The sequence below is a fragment of the Mustela nigripes genome, chromosome 16 (genome assembly GCF_022355385.1).
Source record: "Mustela nigripes isolate SB6536 chromosome 16, MUSNIG.SB6536, whole genome shotgun sequence".
NCBI classification, from domain to species: domain Eukaryota; kingdom Metazoa; phylum Chordata; class Mammalia; order Carnivora; family Mustelidae; genus Mustela; species Mustela nigripes.
In genome coordinates this window covers 50,662,792-50,680,738 of record NC_081572.1, presented here as the reverse complement: position 1 = coordinate 50,680,738, position 17,947 = coordinate 50,662,792, and the positions used below count along the sequence as shown (strand labels likewise).

At 38.0% G+C, this 17,947-nt stretch overlaps 1 protein-coding gene and 1 pseudogene across 17 annotated transcripts in view; one reads left to right on the top strand and one right to left on the bottom strand.

Annotated features, from left to right (window-relative positions):
- NCOR1 (nuclear receptor corepressor 1) overlaps positions 1-17,947 on the top strand; it is a 154,708-nt gene that overhangs the window by 50,862 nt on the left and 85,899 nt on the right. For 11 of the 17 annotated variants that reach the window (XM_059380628.1, XM_059380640.1, XM_059380630.1 and 8 more), the window contains exons 6-11: positions 5,465-5,578; positions 12,116-12,172; positions 12,729-12,781; positions 13,123-13,149; positions 15,226-15,292; positions 17,685-17,857. In XM_059380628.1, the coding sequence (XP_059236611.1) occupies positions 5,465-5,578; positions 12,116-12,172; positions 12,729-12,781; positions 13,123-13,149; positions 15,226-15,292; positions 17,685-17,857 (491 nt within the window). The remainder of the gene's footprint in view (positions 1-5,464; positions 5,579-12,115; positions 12,173-12,728; positions 12,782-13,122; positions 13,150-15,225; positions 15,293-17,684; positions 17,858-17,947) is intronic. The other 6 variants (XM_059380641.1, XM_059380644.1, XM_059380637.1 and 3 more) reach the window with 1 other exon arrangement.
- Positions 387-5,115, bottom strand: LOC132004073 (nucleophosmin-like; annotated as a pseudogene).

Below are 17,947 nucleotides of genomic sequence, written 5' to 3'. Positions count from 1 at the left end.
TGAGTTGTCTTTTCACTTTCCTGATAGTATCCATTGGTGTACAAAAGGGGTTTTTCCCCCCTCTTACTTGACTCATGTAAGTATTTATTGAGCAGCTAGGGAGATACAAAGGTGATAAAACATGGTCAAAGAGGTGAGTCAAATGCACAAGTAACAGAGAACGAAGTATAAGGTTCCTTGGATCAGAGCAGTCAGATGAAAGTGCTTTGGGAAGTCAGGAGGGAGATTGCTTCCAGCCTGGAAGGGGGTGTGGGTGGGTGGCAAACCAGGAACGGGGATTGAAATTAAAATAGAAGACTTTCGTCTAGATTGTTGATTTTCAGTATGGACTATATTTGTCTCTCTTTTTCCTCTCCCCATCTTTGGGCTTAATTTACCAGGACCGTTCAGCGTGCTTTTTCTAGACTTGCTTGCATTTTTGCTTTAATGTCTTCTACAGAAATAGATCCTTTTGCTGTTTTAGGATGTTTTTCTTCCTCCTTTTATAAAGGATTTGTGACCTTTTGATCTTGGAGTTAATGGTTTTGAGTCTTTCCATTCTGGCTTGATTTTTTTTTTTTTAAAATGCCTTTTTGACTGGAGAATCAAGTATAGATTTCTTCACTGGAGCTTTTTCTTCAGCTTCCTCATTCTCACCAGCCAGTTTCACTTTTTTTCTATGGAAACTTGCTGTCAGTTACAGGGGCAGATCACTTTCCAGATATGCTGTGGAGTTTCACACCTTCATCTTCTGACTCTTCGTCTTCCTCCACAGCTGCTAGGTGCTGTCCACACGTACAGGACCTGGACCACATTTAGATCACAGGTGGTGTTATTTCAGAGCCCCCAGGGGAAACCATTGGCTGTACAGATGTTCTCAAAGTTGCCAGTGTTCTTTAGTTGGACTGCCTTCATAATTCATTGCCTCTGCTTTAACAGTGTGCAATTCAACTTTTGCATCAGCCCCCAAACCGACCATTCTTAAAGGTAACTCATGTTCATTTTCATCAATATCCACTTTAAAATGATACTCTTTGGCCCTTGTTGGCCTCACAACTGAGAAGATACTTCTGCGGCCACACAGGGGCTCATGTCCTTGTCCACGGAACCTTCTTTGGAGTGGGAATCTTATATGGGAGAGAGGGCAGCTGGAAATAAAGACTCCCGTTACAGGGAACAGCCGTGTAGAACCGAATCACACCAGGGCCGAAAGTTTTTACTTGTGTTGAAGCCCCGTTTATTTTTTCTTTCATTACTTGAGATTTTGGTCTCCTATCCAGGAAACCATTGTGTAATCTAAAAGCAGCAAGGATTGATTCCTGTGTTTTCTGTAAATTTTATTTTTTTCAACTGTAAATTTTATTGTTTTAGCTCTTAGATTTAGGTCTTTGAGCCTAATTGTGTTTTTTGGTGAGTAGAATTTGTTTAGATCTTACATAAGACTGCCCTGGGATCAGTTAACTCTATATTGTCCTTTTTTTTTTTTTAAAGATTTTTTATTTATTTATTTGACAGAGAGAGATCACAAGTTGGCAGAGAGGCAGGCAGAGAGAGAGAGAGAGGATGAAGCAGGCCCCCTGCCGAGCAGAGAGCCGGATGCGGGACTCGATCCCAGGACCCTGAGATCATGACCTGAGCTGAAGGCAGCGGCTTAACCCACTCGGCCACCCAGGCACCCCTTTTTTTTTTTTTTTTTAAGATTTTTTAATTATTTATTTGACAGAGAGAGAGATCACAAGTTGGCAGAGAGGCAGGCAGAGAGAGAGCTATATTGTCCTTTTAAAAGCTTCATAGTGGGATGCCTGGGTCGCCTAGTCGGTTAAGCATCTGCCTTCAACTCAGGTCATGATGGTGTATACACGTTTACAGTTGTTATTTTTCTGGTCAGTGAAACCTTCTATTATAAGGTAATGACATTCTATTTCTCCTAATGCTTTTTGCTGTAAAATTTGTTCTGCGTGATACTGATGGAATGAGATCAGCATTCTTTTGGTTGCTATTGACTCGTTTATCTTTTTTCTTCTTTTTCCTTTCCTTCTTCTTTTTTTTTTTTTTTTTTTTTTGCGAGGAATGGGGGAGCAGAGGGAGAAGAAAATCCCACGTAGGTTCCACATGCAGCACAGATTCCCACATGGGGCTTGATCTCATGAACCTGAGATTGTGGCCTGAGCTGAAATCAAGAGTTGGACGCTTAACTGACTGAACCACCCTGGCACCCCAAAATGTTGGGAATTTTTTGTTTTAGAAGTAGTCTCCACACCCAGCACAGAGCCCAGTGAGGGGCTTGAATTCATAACCCTGAGATCAAGAGTCATACTTAACCAGCTGAGTCACTTGGGCCCCCTTTTTCCTTTTATTTTCTGTGCTTTTATATTTAAGGTATATCTCTTATGTAGGTAAATAACTGGATTTTGTTTTTTTACCTGGTTTTGACAACCTATCTTTCCACAAGATAATTTGGTTCTTTTAACCTGATTATGACAATTGGTAATACCCTCAATTATTTTTAACTATTTTATACTATTTGTCCTTTTCTATGCTTGAATTCGGTATTCTTGTTTGTTTTTTCTAATCCTTCTCTTGGATTGATTATTTGTTTCACTACATATTTTTCTACCCCATTGCTTTGGATTTTATCCAGTATTTTTTTTGGTTTATTGTGGCTCCTCCCCACCCCTGCCAGTTTAACTTGAAGCCTAAAGCTAATTAGTACCTTAACTCTCTTCTTGAGAAGTATTGAGGGTATAGAACTTCTCAATTTCTTTCTCTTTTCTCCTAGCTTTTGTGCTACTTTCGTCATATATTTAGTTCTTCCTTGTTTTATTTCAACCACCAAAGACTTTATTTTATACAGTCAGTGCTCATTTAGCTTTACCCATGTGTTTGTCGTTCATATTTGCTCATCGTTCCTTCTCGTAACACAGATCTCCCGTTTGGGGGTATATGCTTCTGCTTGAAGAATATCCTTCAGAATTTTCTTTAGTGAGATTCGGTTTGTTGGCAGATTAAGTATTCGGTTGTTGTGACTTAAATGTCTTTCATTTATGCCTGTTTTGTGAAAGATATTTTTATTCGTTTGGTGTTACTTTTGTCCCAGCACACTGTCTTCTGGCCTCCACTCTTAAGACACCAACCCTTACTCTAATTTGTATTGTTTTGTGTATAGTCTGATGTATTAGGGAGGGGTTTTTGTTTTTAAATCTGTCCAGCTTAAGACTCATTGAGCTGCTGCTTTTTTTTTTTAATTTAAATTCCGTTAATTAACATATAATATATTATTTGTTTCAGGGGTATATAGGTATGTGATTGATTAGCCTTACTTAATACTCAGTGTCATTACAACACTTCGGGCTTCTCGAATGTGTTGGGAGTTTTTAATCAGTTCTGGAAAATTCTAAGCTGTTTTATCTTTTTTTTTTTTTTTTCTCAAGGAAATCTTTTTCTATGGTTTCATTGTTATCTCCTGAAATTCCTGTTAGGTGTAACATCTTACATTCTTGTCTTCTGTTTCTTCATTGTTTTTTCTTTCCCAGTTGTTGCTTCTTGGGGCTTAATTATGGGCAATTTCTTCATTTCTGTTTATCTGTTTGCATTTCTCTTTTCAGTTACATCTAATCTGTCAAATATGTCTTCAATTTCAGTTATGTTTTTATTGCTTTAATTTCTCTTAGGCTAATTTTTAAATCTCATCATGTAAAAACTATTACCTTGCTTTAAAAAAAAATGTTCAGCCATCTCTTATTTGAGTCTTGTTAATAAGTTTATAATAATATGCCTGACAATTCTTTTAAGTATCAGTGGGTCTGATTCTGCTGAGTTGGTCATTAGTTTCTCCACTTGTGATATAGTAGTAATACTGCTAATAATATCAAAATGATGTGATGGTTGTATGATATGTGCATATAGTAAATGCTCAGTAATGTGTAAACCACTAATAATTAAAAATAACGAAATACGTTGTATGACCTTTATGATATATATGTATATTTATGGGCTGCAAATTTTATTGAGGAATATAAAGGGCAACTTGAGTAAACAAATATACCAAAGATGCAGAGCAACACAGTATTAATAATTGAAAGAATGTGAACATCCTTAATTTATATAATTGTATATGTTTTATACAATTTTGGTAAAAATTCTAAGTATTTTTAAATTTGCAAAATTATTTTAAAGTTCATGTAAAAGGACAAATAAGTGAGGAGAGTTTGTTTTTTGTTTTGTTTTTGCTTTTAGTCTTTCTTTTACAGTAGTTTTGTCCAGACTAAGAACAAAATGTGATTTCTGGAAGCTTGTTTATTCCTTTCTCCATACCTGTTTAACAAGGATCTTAAAAGAAGGCCCTCTGAACAAAGAAAGAAAGTGAATGGTTGAAGAACTCAATTCCATAAAAATGACTTCGTAGCTCCAAATATCTGTCTTTTGCTTCCTTAGATAGCAGCCTGCAAAAGTACTTTGAATTCCAAGGTGGTCCTTGAAGCTTGTCTCTTGGAGGCATTTTATCTTTAGGTTGGCTATGGTCCAACTTACGTGACTAGGAGTCTTGACTGTCAGCTGAATAGTACAGATATTTTTTCCTCTAGGCTTTAGTAGATGTAACATATTTACCCAGTGTCTTTACTGTCATCTTAGGCAGTAAACTCACAAGGCTCTGTGTTGAGCATTTACTAGGTATCAGGCCCTGGCTTAAGTGCTGAAAAATAAAAAGCAGTGAACCAAGCAAAGTCCCTTCTCGGTTCAGTAATAATTGTAGGTAATATTTGCTGAACTTTTATAGTTGTAATGTGCTTCATACATACCGAGTTATTTAATCTTCTCAGAAATCTTTGTGGTAGAAAGGATTAATTCATATTCCTGCCTTACATATGAGTGAGTGGTTTATGTACTTGTTCAGGATTGTAGTAAGACTTAGAAAGGATCCCAGGATGCTACCACTTGAAAGGGGTGACCCTGAGGCTCAACCCCAGGCAGAGCGATGCTGATCACTTTTTGTTTTGCAGCTGTACACAAAGTTGTAGTTTTGCCAGTTCCTCTTGATTGCAAAATATAAAGGTTGGCTGGGGGTGCTACACATGGTGCTGTTCTGAGTTAAGGATGAGTCTGTAATCATGCCACGAGGTTCTTCCTACCAGACATTAGCGCATACACTTTATCTGTAACATAGAAAAGTGTTTTCCTGTGCTACAAAAAGGTCATTGTGATGGAGGTCTATGGGGGTAGTTTTTGTATGTTTTAGCTTTTCTTATGATTTTGCTTTTAAATGGATCGAATTAAAATACAAAAGGATTTCTCTAATAATTATGTTATTTAGTTCTTAGTCAAAATAAATCTGATTGAATTTGTTAGAAACCTTGGGTTCTTTAGACCTAGCAGATTAGAAGATTATCCCATAGAATTGCTCAGTAGCATGTGTTATCTCTGGCGATTAATTACGGAGAGGGGTGACTGCATCAGATGCCTGATTCTTTCTTTCTGGGTCTCTTAGCAACAGCTGGAAGAAGAAGCAGCTAAACCTCCTGAGCCTGAGAAGCCTGTGTCCCCTCCTCCTGTGGAGCAGAAACACCGCAGTATCGTCCAAATTATTTATGATGAGAATCGGGTAAGCTCATGCCATTTCTTACAGCACAGGCCTGTAAAAGCATTTGGCTGTGCCTTTTTTAGTTATCAGTATGTTCTGTGGTAATGTTAATTGTATTAAGACCTGTTTTCTGTCATAATTTTTAATATTCTTCAACTTTAAAGCTTGATTTTTTTTTTCCTTAGAGATTGAAGAAAAATTGATAGGTGTATCTTAAATTAATATTTTATATAGTATATTGCATAAGTATTATTTAATGAGAATATGATTTTATCAGCTGTATCTCTCTCCTGTCATACAAAATTGGCAAGTAAGTTTGTAGCACATAATACAAAACAAGCCATTCTGTAGTTTTTCACTTTATAAAGGATAATTTGATGCCAAATACTGATGTCATCCTATGAGAGATGGGTCCATCGGATGTAGAAATGACTTGCGTTGTTAGCTTAGAATTGATAGCTGGGCCGTAGTTTGAATTTTAGTTATAAAATGTGAGGCCATTGACCTTTAGGTAGACTTTGCTTTTTTGCTTTAAGAAAATTTCTTCTTTTATACTTGTAATTAAAAGTACTCATCGATTTAGGAAAGTCAGGCGTCAATTCTGTGAAAAATTTTGTGATGTCAAGTTAGTTTTTGGCTGGAATCCAGACCAGGAACTAGCAGTTAAAGGGAAATGGATTTCATCTTAATATAAAGAAAACTTTCCCACAGAGCTCCTTAACATTGGGCTTCTAGAAGTTCCCAGTCTAAAGAAGAATATGCTTTAAGTACTATGGGAGAGAATAGGCCTCTTAGCTAAAGATGGTCATAAGGTAGAGGTTGACATTGTTGCTTTAACTGGTTTTCTTTGTAGTGAGTGGAGTCATCAGAATCAGTACGTCTTACACAGGCAACCTATAACTTTACAGTAGCCCAGTTCCCAAAGGAGATTGGCTTTAAGAAAGGCAACTGTCAATTAATTATTACATACACATTTATGGGAATGATCTTAGACCAGATATACGTGTATGTATATAGATAGGTAACTGAAAGTCATCAGATATATAATAGGATATAATAGGATATTTTACCTGTCAGAGACAGGTAAAAATATGGGCAATTAACGTTATTTTTGCCTGGGTTCAAAACCAGTCCAGTTTATTGAATGGACAGAGCAATCTACTTGAAGATCTGTTTGAAGATGTATCCAGTGAGAATGAACTGTACATAAAGCAAGTGACGAGGACAGCCTTGTGACTTTCCTGGAGGATCAGTGACTCTGGTCAAGCAGGAATGTGGCCGAAGGTTCCAAGGTTGACAGCTGCTCCCTGTTTCAGGAAAGCCAGGAGCGTGGTGTTTTATGGGAATCTCCTGCTTTTAAAAAAGTACTCTTGGGGGCCTAGGTGGCTCAGTGGGTTAAGCATCTGCCTTCAATTCAGGTCATGATCTCAAGGTCCTGGGATCAAGCCCTACATCGGGCTTTCTCATCACCGGGGAGCCTGCTCTCTCCCCCCCCACCCCACCTGCTGCTCTGCCTACCTGTGATCTCTCTCTCTCTGTGACAAATAAATAAATAAAATCTTTAAAAAATATATTCTTTAGAGCAATAAAATCCTTTTGTGGGCTGATGGGTTTCATGGCCAGTTTAGGACCTCAGAGATAAAAGGATTAGAGCTAATAGTGGAAAAGAATCATATAGAGTAAAATTTTGACTTCTTAGTGTGAGTTTTTAAAGAAATTGAATTTAGCAATATTTATTAATTGATTGAATTTCTTAATTAGCCTTGTCATTTCTTGTGAATTTGTGATCGACTAGGATGTGAGGACTGGAAACTATTAAACAAGATCTGATGGAGAGTTTAATTTGTGTTCAACTTTTGTATATCTATGTTTTCATTAATTAGTGTAGTAAACGTTTCTTGGGGCCCAGCAACAAAACAAAGCAGTTCTCTCAGACCTCTTCTTTCCACTTTAGTGTGTGTGTGTGTGTGTGTGTGTGTGCCATTTTGTGTTGTGTTCTGTGAAGAATAGAACAGCATCTGAACTTGAAATCTTTTTTTTTTTTTTTTAAGATTTTATTTATTTGACAGACAGAGATCACAAGTAGGCAGAGAGGCAGGCAGAGAGATGGGGGTAAGCAGGCTCCCTGATGAGCAGAGAGCCCGATGTGGGGCTCGATCCCAGGACCCTGGGATCATGACCTGAGCTGAAGGCAGAGGCTTTAACCCACTGAGCCACCCAGGTGCCCCATGAACTTGAAATCTCTCTTAGTATTCTTCTTCTTCTTTTAAAAAAAAAACAAAAGAAAAAAAGAAAAAAGATTTATTTATTTATTTGACAGACAGAGATCACAAGTAGGCAGAGAGGCAGGCAGAGAGAGGGGGGAAGGAGGCTCCCCGCCAAGCAGAGAGCCCGATGCGGGGCTCAATCCCAGGACCCTGGGATCATGACCCAAGCCGAAGGTAGAGGCTTTAACCCACCCAGCCACCCAGACGCCCCTCTCATAGTAGTATTCTTATAGTGAAGACTTTTTAACTGGGAGTAGCCGTAGAAATCATCTTTTTGCACAACTCCTCCTCTTTATTGCCTTGCTCTGAGTCGGCTGCTGCTCTGAAGAGCTGCACAGAGGCTCCTGGCGGGGAGGCCAGGGGAGTGCAGCTAGGCCTGGGGCCTGGGCTGTCTCACTGCGGCCTCACCGTGCTGCCTTCTGTCAGGCCTTCATGGCTTTCTTAGCTTTAATGAATGACCTTATCTGCTTCAACACCACAGGAAAGGAGAGATGGGTGAGGGCAAGAGGACATTTCTCTTGTTCCCTGTTTGGCAACCGTCTACATGTTGGGATGAAGCCTGATGTGGTTTGGGAGATAGGGGCAATTATCTTGTATTAGGCATCGTCGTTTCTTTAGAAAGTTAGTGGGAGGAGGAAAGCTATCCAGAAGTGACTGTTAATTTTAAAGTTGGCTTCCTGAGAGAAAAATTGTCTTGCATCATATTTAAACCTTACACTGAGATTCACTTCGTCTCTAAACAGACTCTTTTCCCGGGCTATTTTTAACAGTTCAGTTTGCTGTTACCCTTCCCCGTTGTCGGTTCCAGAAATATTTATAAATGCTCTAATTTCAGAATTCTAATACATATAGAAAAGGGTGTGCATAGAGTGTGGTTTTCAAAGATAACGCGTTTATTTTTTGATCGCATGATTTGCAAGTTAACGTGACAACACAAGAAAGAAAGGGATTAATGGTAGAAAGTATGCTTCGTGCCAGCAAGCGCTGGTCACCTAGGCCAGTGTCCAGGTGGTCTCGTTTTCCCTCTCCACCACACCATAGAGTTAGTTCATTAGTCAAGAGCATCAGTCCGTCCTCCGAAGTAGTGGTCTGGTCAGTGGCTTATGTGAGTCCTCATCGCTCCCATAAATAGTGAGTGTCCTTCCTTCAGTCTTCTTTCTTTCTAACCGGTCCTTCACGTTTGAGTGCCCTTATATTATTCTCCAAATAAAACCTTTTGATTGTTGGGGCGCTTGGGTGGCTCAGTGGGTTAAAGCCTCTGCCTTCGGCTCAGGTCATGATCTCAGTGTCCTGGGATCAAGCCCTGAATTGGGCTCTCTGCTCAGCGGGGAGCCTGCTTCCTCCTCTCTCTCTCTCTCTCTCTCTGTCTGCCTCTCGGCATACTTGTGATGTCTATCAAATAAATAAATAAAATATTAAAAAAAAAAACCCAACCTGACACCTTTTGATTGTTTTCCACTTTCTGCAGAATAGCCTAAACTTTTTCTCCATGCTTACAGGCCTGCCTGCCTGGCCATTGGCCCAGTACTCCTTTTGAAGGCTATCCTACCAGGCTAGGTTTGAATGTTCCCCTGAAGCTGCTCATACCGTTATCCCTGGATGTTCCCCCTGCCTTCAGGCATTCCAGTGTCTTGTCGTGTCCTGTCTTACAAGTGTACTCATACTTCAACCCTGCTCACATTGTCATTTTCCCTTGAAGCTTTTCAAGACTCCTCTTCCTGCTACTTGTCATTGTTTTCTTAGTGTCTAGTCAGTGCCTGGTACATAGAATATACTGACATGTTTGAGGAACCAAGTACCTCTGTCTATAGACTTAAGATAAAAATTTTAATATGGAAATGTGAGGGTTTTAAATTAAAATTTTTGTCTGCCAAATTTGATAGGTTAATAGTGTTCTTAGCAGTTAAGCCAACATGAAGTCAGATATTTAATAAAAGTTTGCATAACCAAAATCTTGTGGTCTGCAAGCATCTTAAAAGCTAGCCTTTAAAATTAGCTCTGAAAAGGCATGTGGCTTTATGTATTAGGATATTTGTAAGTATTTGATATAATATAATTTTACTCCCTTGTTTCTCAGTGTTATTTGTGGGCAGTTCCACTTAGCCTGCCTGTACTTGGTTTAGACGCTAATACAGAGTGCCTTGAGAAAGCAAATTTAAGGGGTGTTTGGCGGCTCAGTCTGTGGAGCGTGTGGGTCTTGATTGTGGGGTTGTATGTAGAGATCACTAAAAAGAAAACTAAAAAAAAAAGGAAAATAAATTTAAAAACTGTTGCATGTTGGGTCTGGAGGAAGTTAATTGTAGGTGCTAGATATTCCCCAATTTTTTCTCTGTGATGATGTTATGTGTTATTTAATATATGTCTGTAGCTAATCAATTTGAACTTTATGATCATTCTGTTTTGACTTCTTGGGTTTGTTGTTCTCAACTGGAGACTTTCTTTGATTGTTGTAACTTGGAGAAGAGGTGGAGTGCTACTGGCATCTAGTGGGATACAGCTAAATATCTCCCAGTGCATGGGACAGCCCCTAGAACACCTATCAGGCCCAAAATGGTAATAGTGCCGAGGTTGACAAATCCTGCCTTTAAATGATCTATAGAAATAGGATCGGCTCTGCAAACTTAATGGATTTTTATAGTTTTATATTTGACTTTTTTACTGTATTCATTTCTCATCTTAATAACCTTTTTAGTTTCTTGGAGTTTGGAAAGTGCTTTACAGTATTTTGTGCTTCTTAAACGCTTCCTATTTCTTTCCACACAGTATATACTAAATTAATACTTGATGGATTGATTTTGGTTGATAAATGAGATGAAAAGGAGAATATTTATTTTAAGGGAACATTTTTCTTTACACTTGGGAAATACTGATTAATATCCATTCCCAATTGTGTGTCACATCAGAAGCCCTGGAGAGTTTCCCAGCAGCAAGTACATTGAGGTGCTCGTCTGCACGGCGGATGGGAAGCCATTGTTACTAATGGGAATGCTTTGGGAGGAACTTAAGAACCACTGACACGGGGCACCTGGGTGGCTTAGTGGGTTAAGCGTCTGCCTCCGGCTCAGGACATGATCTCAGGGTCCTAGGATCGAGTCCCGCATTGGGCTCTCTGCTTGACAGGGAGCCTACTTCCTCCTCTCTGTCTTTGCCTGCCTCTTTGCCTACTTGTGATTTCTCTCTGTCAAATAAATAAATAAAATCTTAAAAAAAAAAAAAAAGAACCACTAACAAATTTGGTAGTCCTGTAATTCCAGCTTAAATATCTTTAACTTCTGATTTGTTATATTTTGTCTATGAAAGGACGATTTCTGTTAGCATATTGGTTTAGATTAATTTACTTTTGAAAATGGACAAATAAAATGGAAAATAAATTCAGCATTTATTTACTATTGAATACTGGAGAAATTCAAACTAGTAGTTTCCTCTATTCAGTTATTACCCAAGTTTTCTTGTAACTAGAATATGAGCTCATTATAAGCTTTTCTTCCAAGAGATCAATTTGGCTTACAGCGGTAAGCCAGGCAACTTTATAGTGTTTTATGTTTTAAAATTTGTTTTTTAAATTTTATTTTATTGACAGAGACACAGTGAGAGAGGGAACACAAGCAGGGGAAGCAGGAGAGGGAAAAGCAGGTTCCCCGCTGAGCAGGGAGCCTGATGCGGGACTTGATCCCAGGACCCTGAGATCATGACCTGAGCGGAAGGCAGATGTTTAACGGCTGAGCTGCCCAGGTGCCCCTTAAATTTTTATTAAAGACATGACTTGAAGTGTTGAGGGATTTGTTTTTAATAGTGACTCTGTATTCCCTCTCCCTAGAATCTTGATATCTATTTGCTGTTAAGAACTTCACAATTTTTTAGTTATTACTTTTTTTTTCTTTAAAGATTTTATTTGCTTATTTGAGAGCAAGAGTGAGAGAGCACAAGATTATGGTGAGGGGCAAAGGCAGAAGAAGCAGACTCTTTGCTGAGCAGGGAGCCTAATGCGGGGCTTGGTCCCAGGACTCTGGGATCATGCCCTGAGCCAAAGGCAGTCGCTTAACCAACTGAGCCACCCAGGTGCCCAGTTAACTACTTTCAGTACAAATGTGAAGTTTTGACTTAATTTGGTGAGGAAGCTGTGAAAACAGAAGACTGAGTATTTCAACTTATCATATGGTAAGAGTATTTGGAAATAAGGGAAGTTCAACTATAGAGTAGTTTTTAGGTAAATGCTATTAAATTGGTAGTGGTTTTACACGTAGGTAATACAATTTTTAATTAAACAATATAATACTGTCTTTATCTGTAGAAAAAAGCAGAAGAGGCTCATAAAATATTTGAAGGTCTTGGCCCAAAAGTTGAACTGGTAAGTACAAAATTTCTTTTTTCATGTCTGGTGGTGGTTTTTTATTTGTTTTGGTTTTTTTTTTTTTTTTTTTTTAGTCATTTTTCTTGGGATAAGATGGAATACAACCTATCTACTGTGGAATGAGATCTGGGCAGTACATTTGTGCCAGCTTTAAAATAGTGTGGCACAAACTTGGTTACCTTTGCAGAAGGATTGTCCTGAGTGTGTTTTTGCCTGAGCAGGCCATTTAATCATACGAGGTAGAAGCAGGACAAGTAAGACAGAAATAGCTCTTTGGACCATATGTTCTTCCTTTGCTTTTGCAATTAAAAACCTGAATAAATGTATTTCTTATGGGATACCGTGGATTTATAAACATTTTTATGAGAGTGCCATTAATAGGAGATGGGGAAGGAGTATTATTCAGGGAACCTGGAAGTCTGGAAGTTTTGGGAGGGCAGGTACTGTGATGATCTAGGAGTACTAGGTTTACCTGAAAATATGAACTGTTTCTTTGTACTTTTATAGACATGTGTACAATGTGGTATATTTAAATATTTGATTTATTTTATAGCCACTCTATAACCAGCCATCAGATACCAAGGTGTATCATGAGAACATCAAGACGTAAGTATTCATCATCTTTGGAGTTCTTCAGTTAAAGACCATATATTCTATAAAGAGATTGTTTTATGTTATCTGCTGACTTATATATAATATAGTGTAGGTGTGTTTTAGATTTGTGTAATTTGCTGTCGTTTTACTATATGTTATCTTCCTCTGGCTTCTTGGGGGTTGGGGTAACAGCTTTGAGTTTCCGAGGCCAAAAAAAAAAAAAAAAATGAAATAAATTATTGCATAAAACTAGCTGGTTTTATGATCTGCTAGTAAAAAAGGTGAATACTTAACATTGAAATGGCTTACCTTGAGGCTTGAATTTTTTGCCTCCTGTTTTGTCTTTTTTTCAGTGGAGTACCTGCAAGGCGCATGATGAAGTAAGATAATGAAGCTTTTTCATTTAAGACTAGTGATGACACCGTCCCCCACCAAGCCACATCTGCCATTGCAAAGTAGAAGTGCCACGGATCATTTTATCATTATTCAAAATCCTATTCTAGGGAAATCCCTTCCATGACTCTTGCTAATGACGGTATTTGTAGACCCTTCTGCCATTTAATGTCCTGGTGCCTTGGAAGCGCTCGGTCACCTCACATGGGTGAGGAGACTGTTCAGAATGTAGTTTGCTTAGCCTTGCTCATCCTAGATACCAGGCCTTTATGGATGCAGAGTTTGGAATAAGAAAATAAGTGAAAAGAAAATCTAATTTCTTGATCTGATTGAAGTAAGAGAGGAAGCTAGATAGGTATCTTTTTTTTTTTTTAATTATCATACTTGGAGAGAATTTAGGTGAATTATTCTTAGTTTGTAACAAAAATGTGATATTTCTACTTTATGTTTTATTAAGAATAATCAGCACATTTAAATTATTGACTAGTATAGTTACTAATGAGCAGATTGCTATTTATATATCATTTTTTTCTTTGAAAAAATTTCTTACTGAGAGTATGTGCAATAGTTGACTACTTTGCAGAACTGGTGGCAAATATAATTTGCATGGTAGTATGCATGAACAAAATTGAAATTTGAATAAGTTTAACTTTTGTTAAATAAGTGGTTTATGATAAAAATCATATATACTTAGAATTTTTCTGTTAGATGCTACTGTGGTCTTGAAAACCCTTAGAAGTAGGTTTAGGCAAAATTCATAAAAAATAATACCTTGTTCTGGAACTGTTTAGCTGTTTTAGCATTTTTTAAAGGGAGAGTAGCAGATAAAATCTAGTTGGCTACTTTTAATGATTCCCCCCTTCCCCCAAAGCTTCAGTTATGTTTGTGTTCTGTCTTTCCCCCCTGATATTAGCTGGAGAGCAGCTCTGTCTGATTTATTTCATGCTGTCTACACTGCCCGACTACAGTGCTTAGCACACTGTCCTGGGATAGGTTACTACTGACTGGCTGACTTCTTAAATCCTAGGAAACATTTTAAATGATATTTATTGATTATCATTTGCTTTTGAGTAGCACGTAATTAAAGCTAGAGCAAAAGAAATATGTGGTAATGCTTCCACTGTACGTCACCTTGTGAAATAACCATTTACTCAGCTGCATGCATCCGTATGAATCGTGTAGTAGCTCTTTTCTCATCACCGTCATTTGCTTTGTATGAAATAGCAAATATGCCTTTTAATAATTCTTTTCATGTCTTGGCTACTTTTCCATATAGCCAGCTCCTGACTGTCCACGCTAATTTGAGTGGAACCAGTGTCACTGTTAGTCCTGAGTGGCAGATAATCCAAAAAATTACTTCTACTTGCCTTGGCTTTGTATTTATATTTGAATAATCAGCTTGAAATCCTTTCTGGAAGTAGGTGGGGTATAAATATTTATATTTGAACCTGCATGTCATTGTTTTTGAAGGTCACAGTGCTTCAAATTTAAAAAGTGTAACCGTTTCATTAAGATATAAGAGAACTCTTCCTGTCTTGTCACATTGCCCTCCATGCCTTCTTAGAGTGGTTTGTGTCATTTCTGTGATGGAAGGAAATCTGTGTAAAAGCAGAAGTCCCCTCTCTTCTCTGTGGGTGCACCTTCTTATAGAAGGGAGGTCAGCACCTTACCTGAGGTAGGGAGGTAACTTTAAAAGCCTTTCCTTCTCGTCTACCTCCCCTCCTCCAAGAATGTACAGAGATGTTTATATCACCAGAGTTCTTAAGAAGAATCATTGACTGTAACTATAACTTGAAAATATTTGCCTTATACTTGGATGTAATAATTGAAAGTGAACTATTTGTATAAAATCTTCCTGTAGAGTGAGAGGAATCTTAGTCCTAATTATTGCAAAAGTCTTATTTTGCAGGGTGAAAAAAATAAGACTAACTTTGATCACATCAGATATTCCTAAGTGATCTTTGCTTGTTTTTCAGTGTCTCTGAAAAAAAAAAAAAAAAAGTGAATGCATTATTAAATTATGCTTTTTCTTAATGTCATACAACCATATTTTTCTCTTCTAGAAACCAGGTGATGAGGAAAAAACTCATTTTATTTTTTAAAAGAAGAAATCATGCAAGAAAACAAAGGGTGAGGTCCTATCCTTTAACTGAAATTTGTACAACTTTCCCATTCATGCTCATTTAGGCATTTGCTTTCCCTTTGTTAGTGAGGATGGTTCTTGATTCTGTTTGAGAAAAGGTTGCCAATTTAGGAAGTAACTATAGAGATGACTTAAATATAAATCTAATTCTAGCAGCAATTGACATTTAATATCATTATCAAATTAATTTCTTTGGTCATCTGTGTATAACATTTCATCTAGCCAAAATAAAGAAAATGGTGAGTAGTTAAAAGGGAACATGAAAGAGAAGTAGGATGATCAACATTTAGTCTCTTAAACCCTCAGACCAGTGTGGGTAAGTTACAGTCATGCTGAGTGGACATTACTGTTCTTTCTTATTAGGAACTGGGTCAGCTAATGTTCACCTTTTTGAACTTCAGATACGTTTTCACATTTATTATATGACTTGCAGTCCAGAAGTTTTGTGGTTCTAATGTTCATGGAAATGAAGTTACAGAAAATATAATGCCAGTATGTTTCTTTTCACAATATGTTTCTGCTAAGTTGAGACAGACTGTTAATTTGTTTAAATTCAGTTGCTTACCAAATAAATGATGTTCCTTAATTCACATGAAAAATGAGCCGTGTGCCTTATAGTTAATGACGTGATAGTTTAATGAATTGTAAAGCTCAAGAGTCAGCGGCTTTTACTTGACACATAACTTCTAATGTAATCTGCCAATCTGGTCCTTCAGATACTGTCCTTAAATTAGTGTGTTTTTGTTTTTGCAAGAAACATACAAAAATTAAAAGAAACTACTAAAGCATTTTTTTCTATCCAGTAATTTTGTTATAATTGTGGTAATTTACTGTCTGCTGATGCAAACATAGGAGCATAGACTTTGTTTTCATGCTTCACAGAGTCTTTAGTTATAACGTTTACATGTTTACTGATTTGTTTAATAAATATTTATTGGCTGTTTACTCTGTCCATGTATTGTTCTGCAGAGGTGAGCAAGATAGCCATGTGGTTTTAACTCTTAAAGCATACAGTGTGACTGGTGGCAGATGAGTCACAGGCAGTTACAGTATCGTACTCACATTGTGGGAAGGGACAATACGGATGGCTGTGGGAGCATACAGGAGGGGCAGCTAATGCTCCGTGTATGAGTCGTAGAGGGAAGTTTGCAGGACAACAAGAAACTCTGGAAATCTGCGCAGGCACAGGGAGCCGCTGAAGTGAAGGTCTGGGAGGTGGACAGAGTGTGGCAGGTTGCTGGGAGCATGGCAGAAATGAGGCTGCTGGGGGAAGAGGGCCAATTTGCCCACAGGAGGTTCACCTACCAGACTTTGGGTTAGATCCCAAGGGCGTCTTTTAAGTGTTTGAACTGAGAAGTGAAATGTTCAGGTTTGTATTTTAAGAGTTTGCTTCTGGCTCCACCATTAAGAAGGCCTGGGAGAGAATAAAGGCCACCTGGGAGCCAGTTTGGAGGTTCCAACTTTGATGTAGGTATAAGGGATGGTGTTGACCTGGACTGAGGAGCTAGCTAGAGACGGAGAAAGTGAAGGACACAGAAGATACCTGGGAGTTGAGAAGAATGGTTGGCAAGTGTCTGGGGGGCGGCACGGATCGTGAGGCTCTCCTCTCTAGAGCCACTTTCTGGAGGGGACCTATGTTAATGGTTTTTCATGAGTCCTACCCCTTTTTCTATCCGTGTGTTGTTGACACATTCACACTTCTGTGCTCATAAGGGAGGCTTCTTGCCTCTCCATTGAAAAAAATGAGATCATACATTACTCATTTCTCTAAAAGGATTAACTCTTGGTTTCATGTAGTTCACTGCGTTTCTTTTTATCGTAAAGCACAACCAATTTCTGCTTTTTCCAGACTGTCAAAAATGTTTAGATAACATTATTTATAATAGCAAAAACCTTCAAGTAGTCCAAGTCTCCAGCAGTAGAGGAACAGTTAAAGCATGAGTGTTTTCTTTGACACATGGGAAGGAAAACACCAAAATGTTAATATGATTGCCATTGGGTTTTGGGGATTATGAACTATTCACATGTTTCTATCACTTATTTTCCATTTTTTTGACAATGAAGACATATATTGTTATCAGGAAAATAATAAAAGTAGCTGGGCAGCTATTAGTAGGGCTTGTTAAGACTAACAAAATTATTTAATTAATATTAACTTAAAAAAATCTAGCCAAAATATGCTCTATATGCTGATCTTTGTAGGAAACAGGGCTCTTTTCTCTCTTGTCTTTCAGATCAAGGATGTTTCATTCACAGTTGAGTCCTAGGCCAAATGTACTTCTGACTTAGCCTTAAGAAGTAGCATTTACTGTAAAGTATTAGGTTTGTCAGAATGACAGAGTTTAGTTTAATTATTAATTTGCTACGGGTATTTAATAGGAACAAAAAATCTGCCAGCGTTATGATCAGCTCATGGAGGCATGGGAGAAAAAAGTGGACAGAATAGAAAATAACCCCCGGAGGAAAGCTAAAGAAAGCAAAACAAGGGAGTACTACGAAAAGCAGTTTCCAGAAATTCGAAAACAGAGAGAACAACAAGAAAGATTTCAGCGGTAAGTAGTTTGATGTTTAATGGCTGCGCTCTTCTGGCTAATGGCTATGCTTTCTCCTCGCCGACAGATTCCCATTCCTGCTCTCTCACG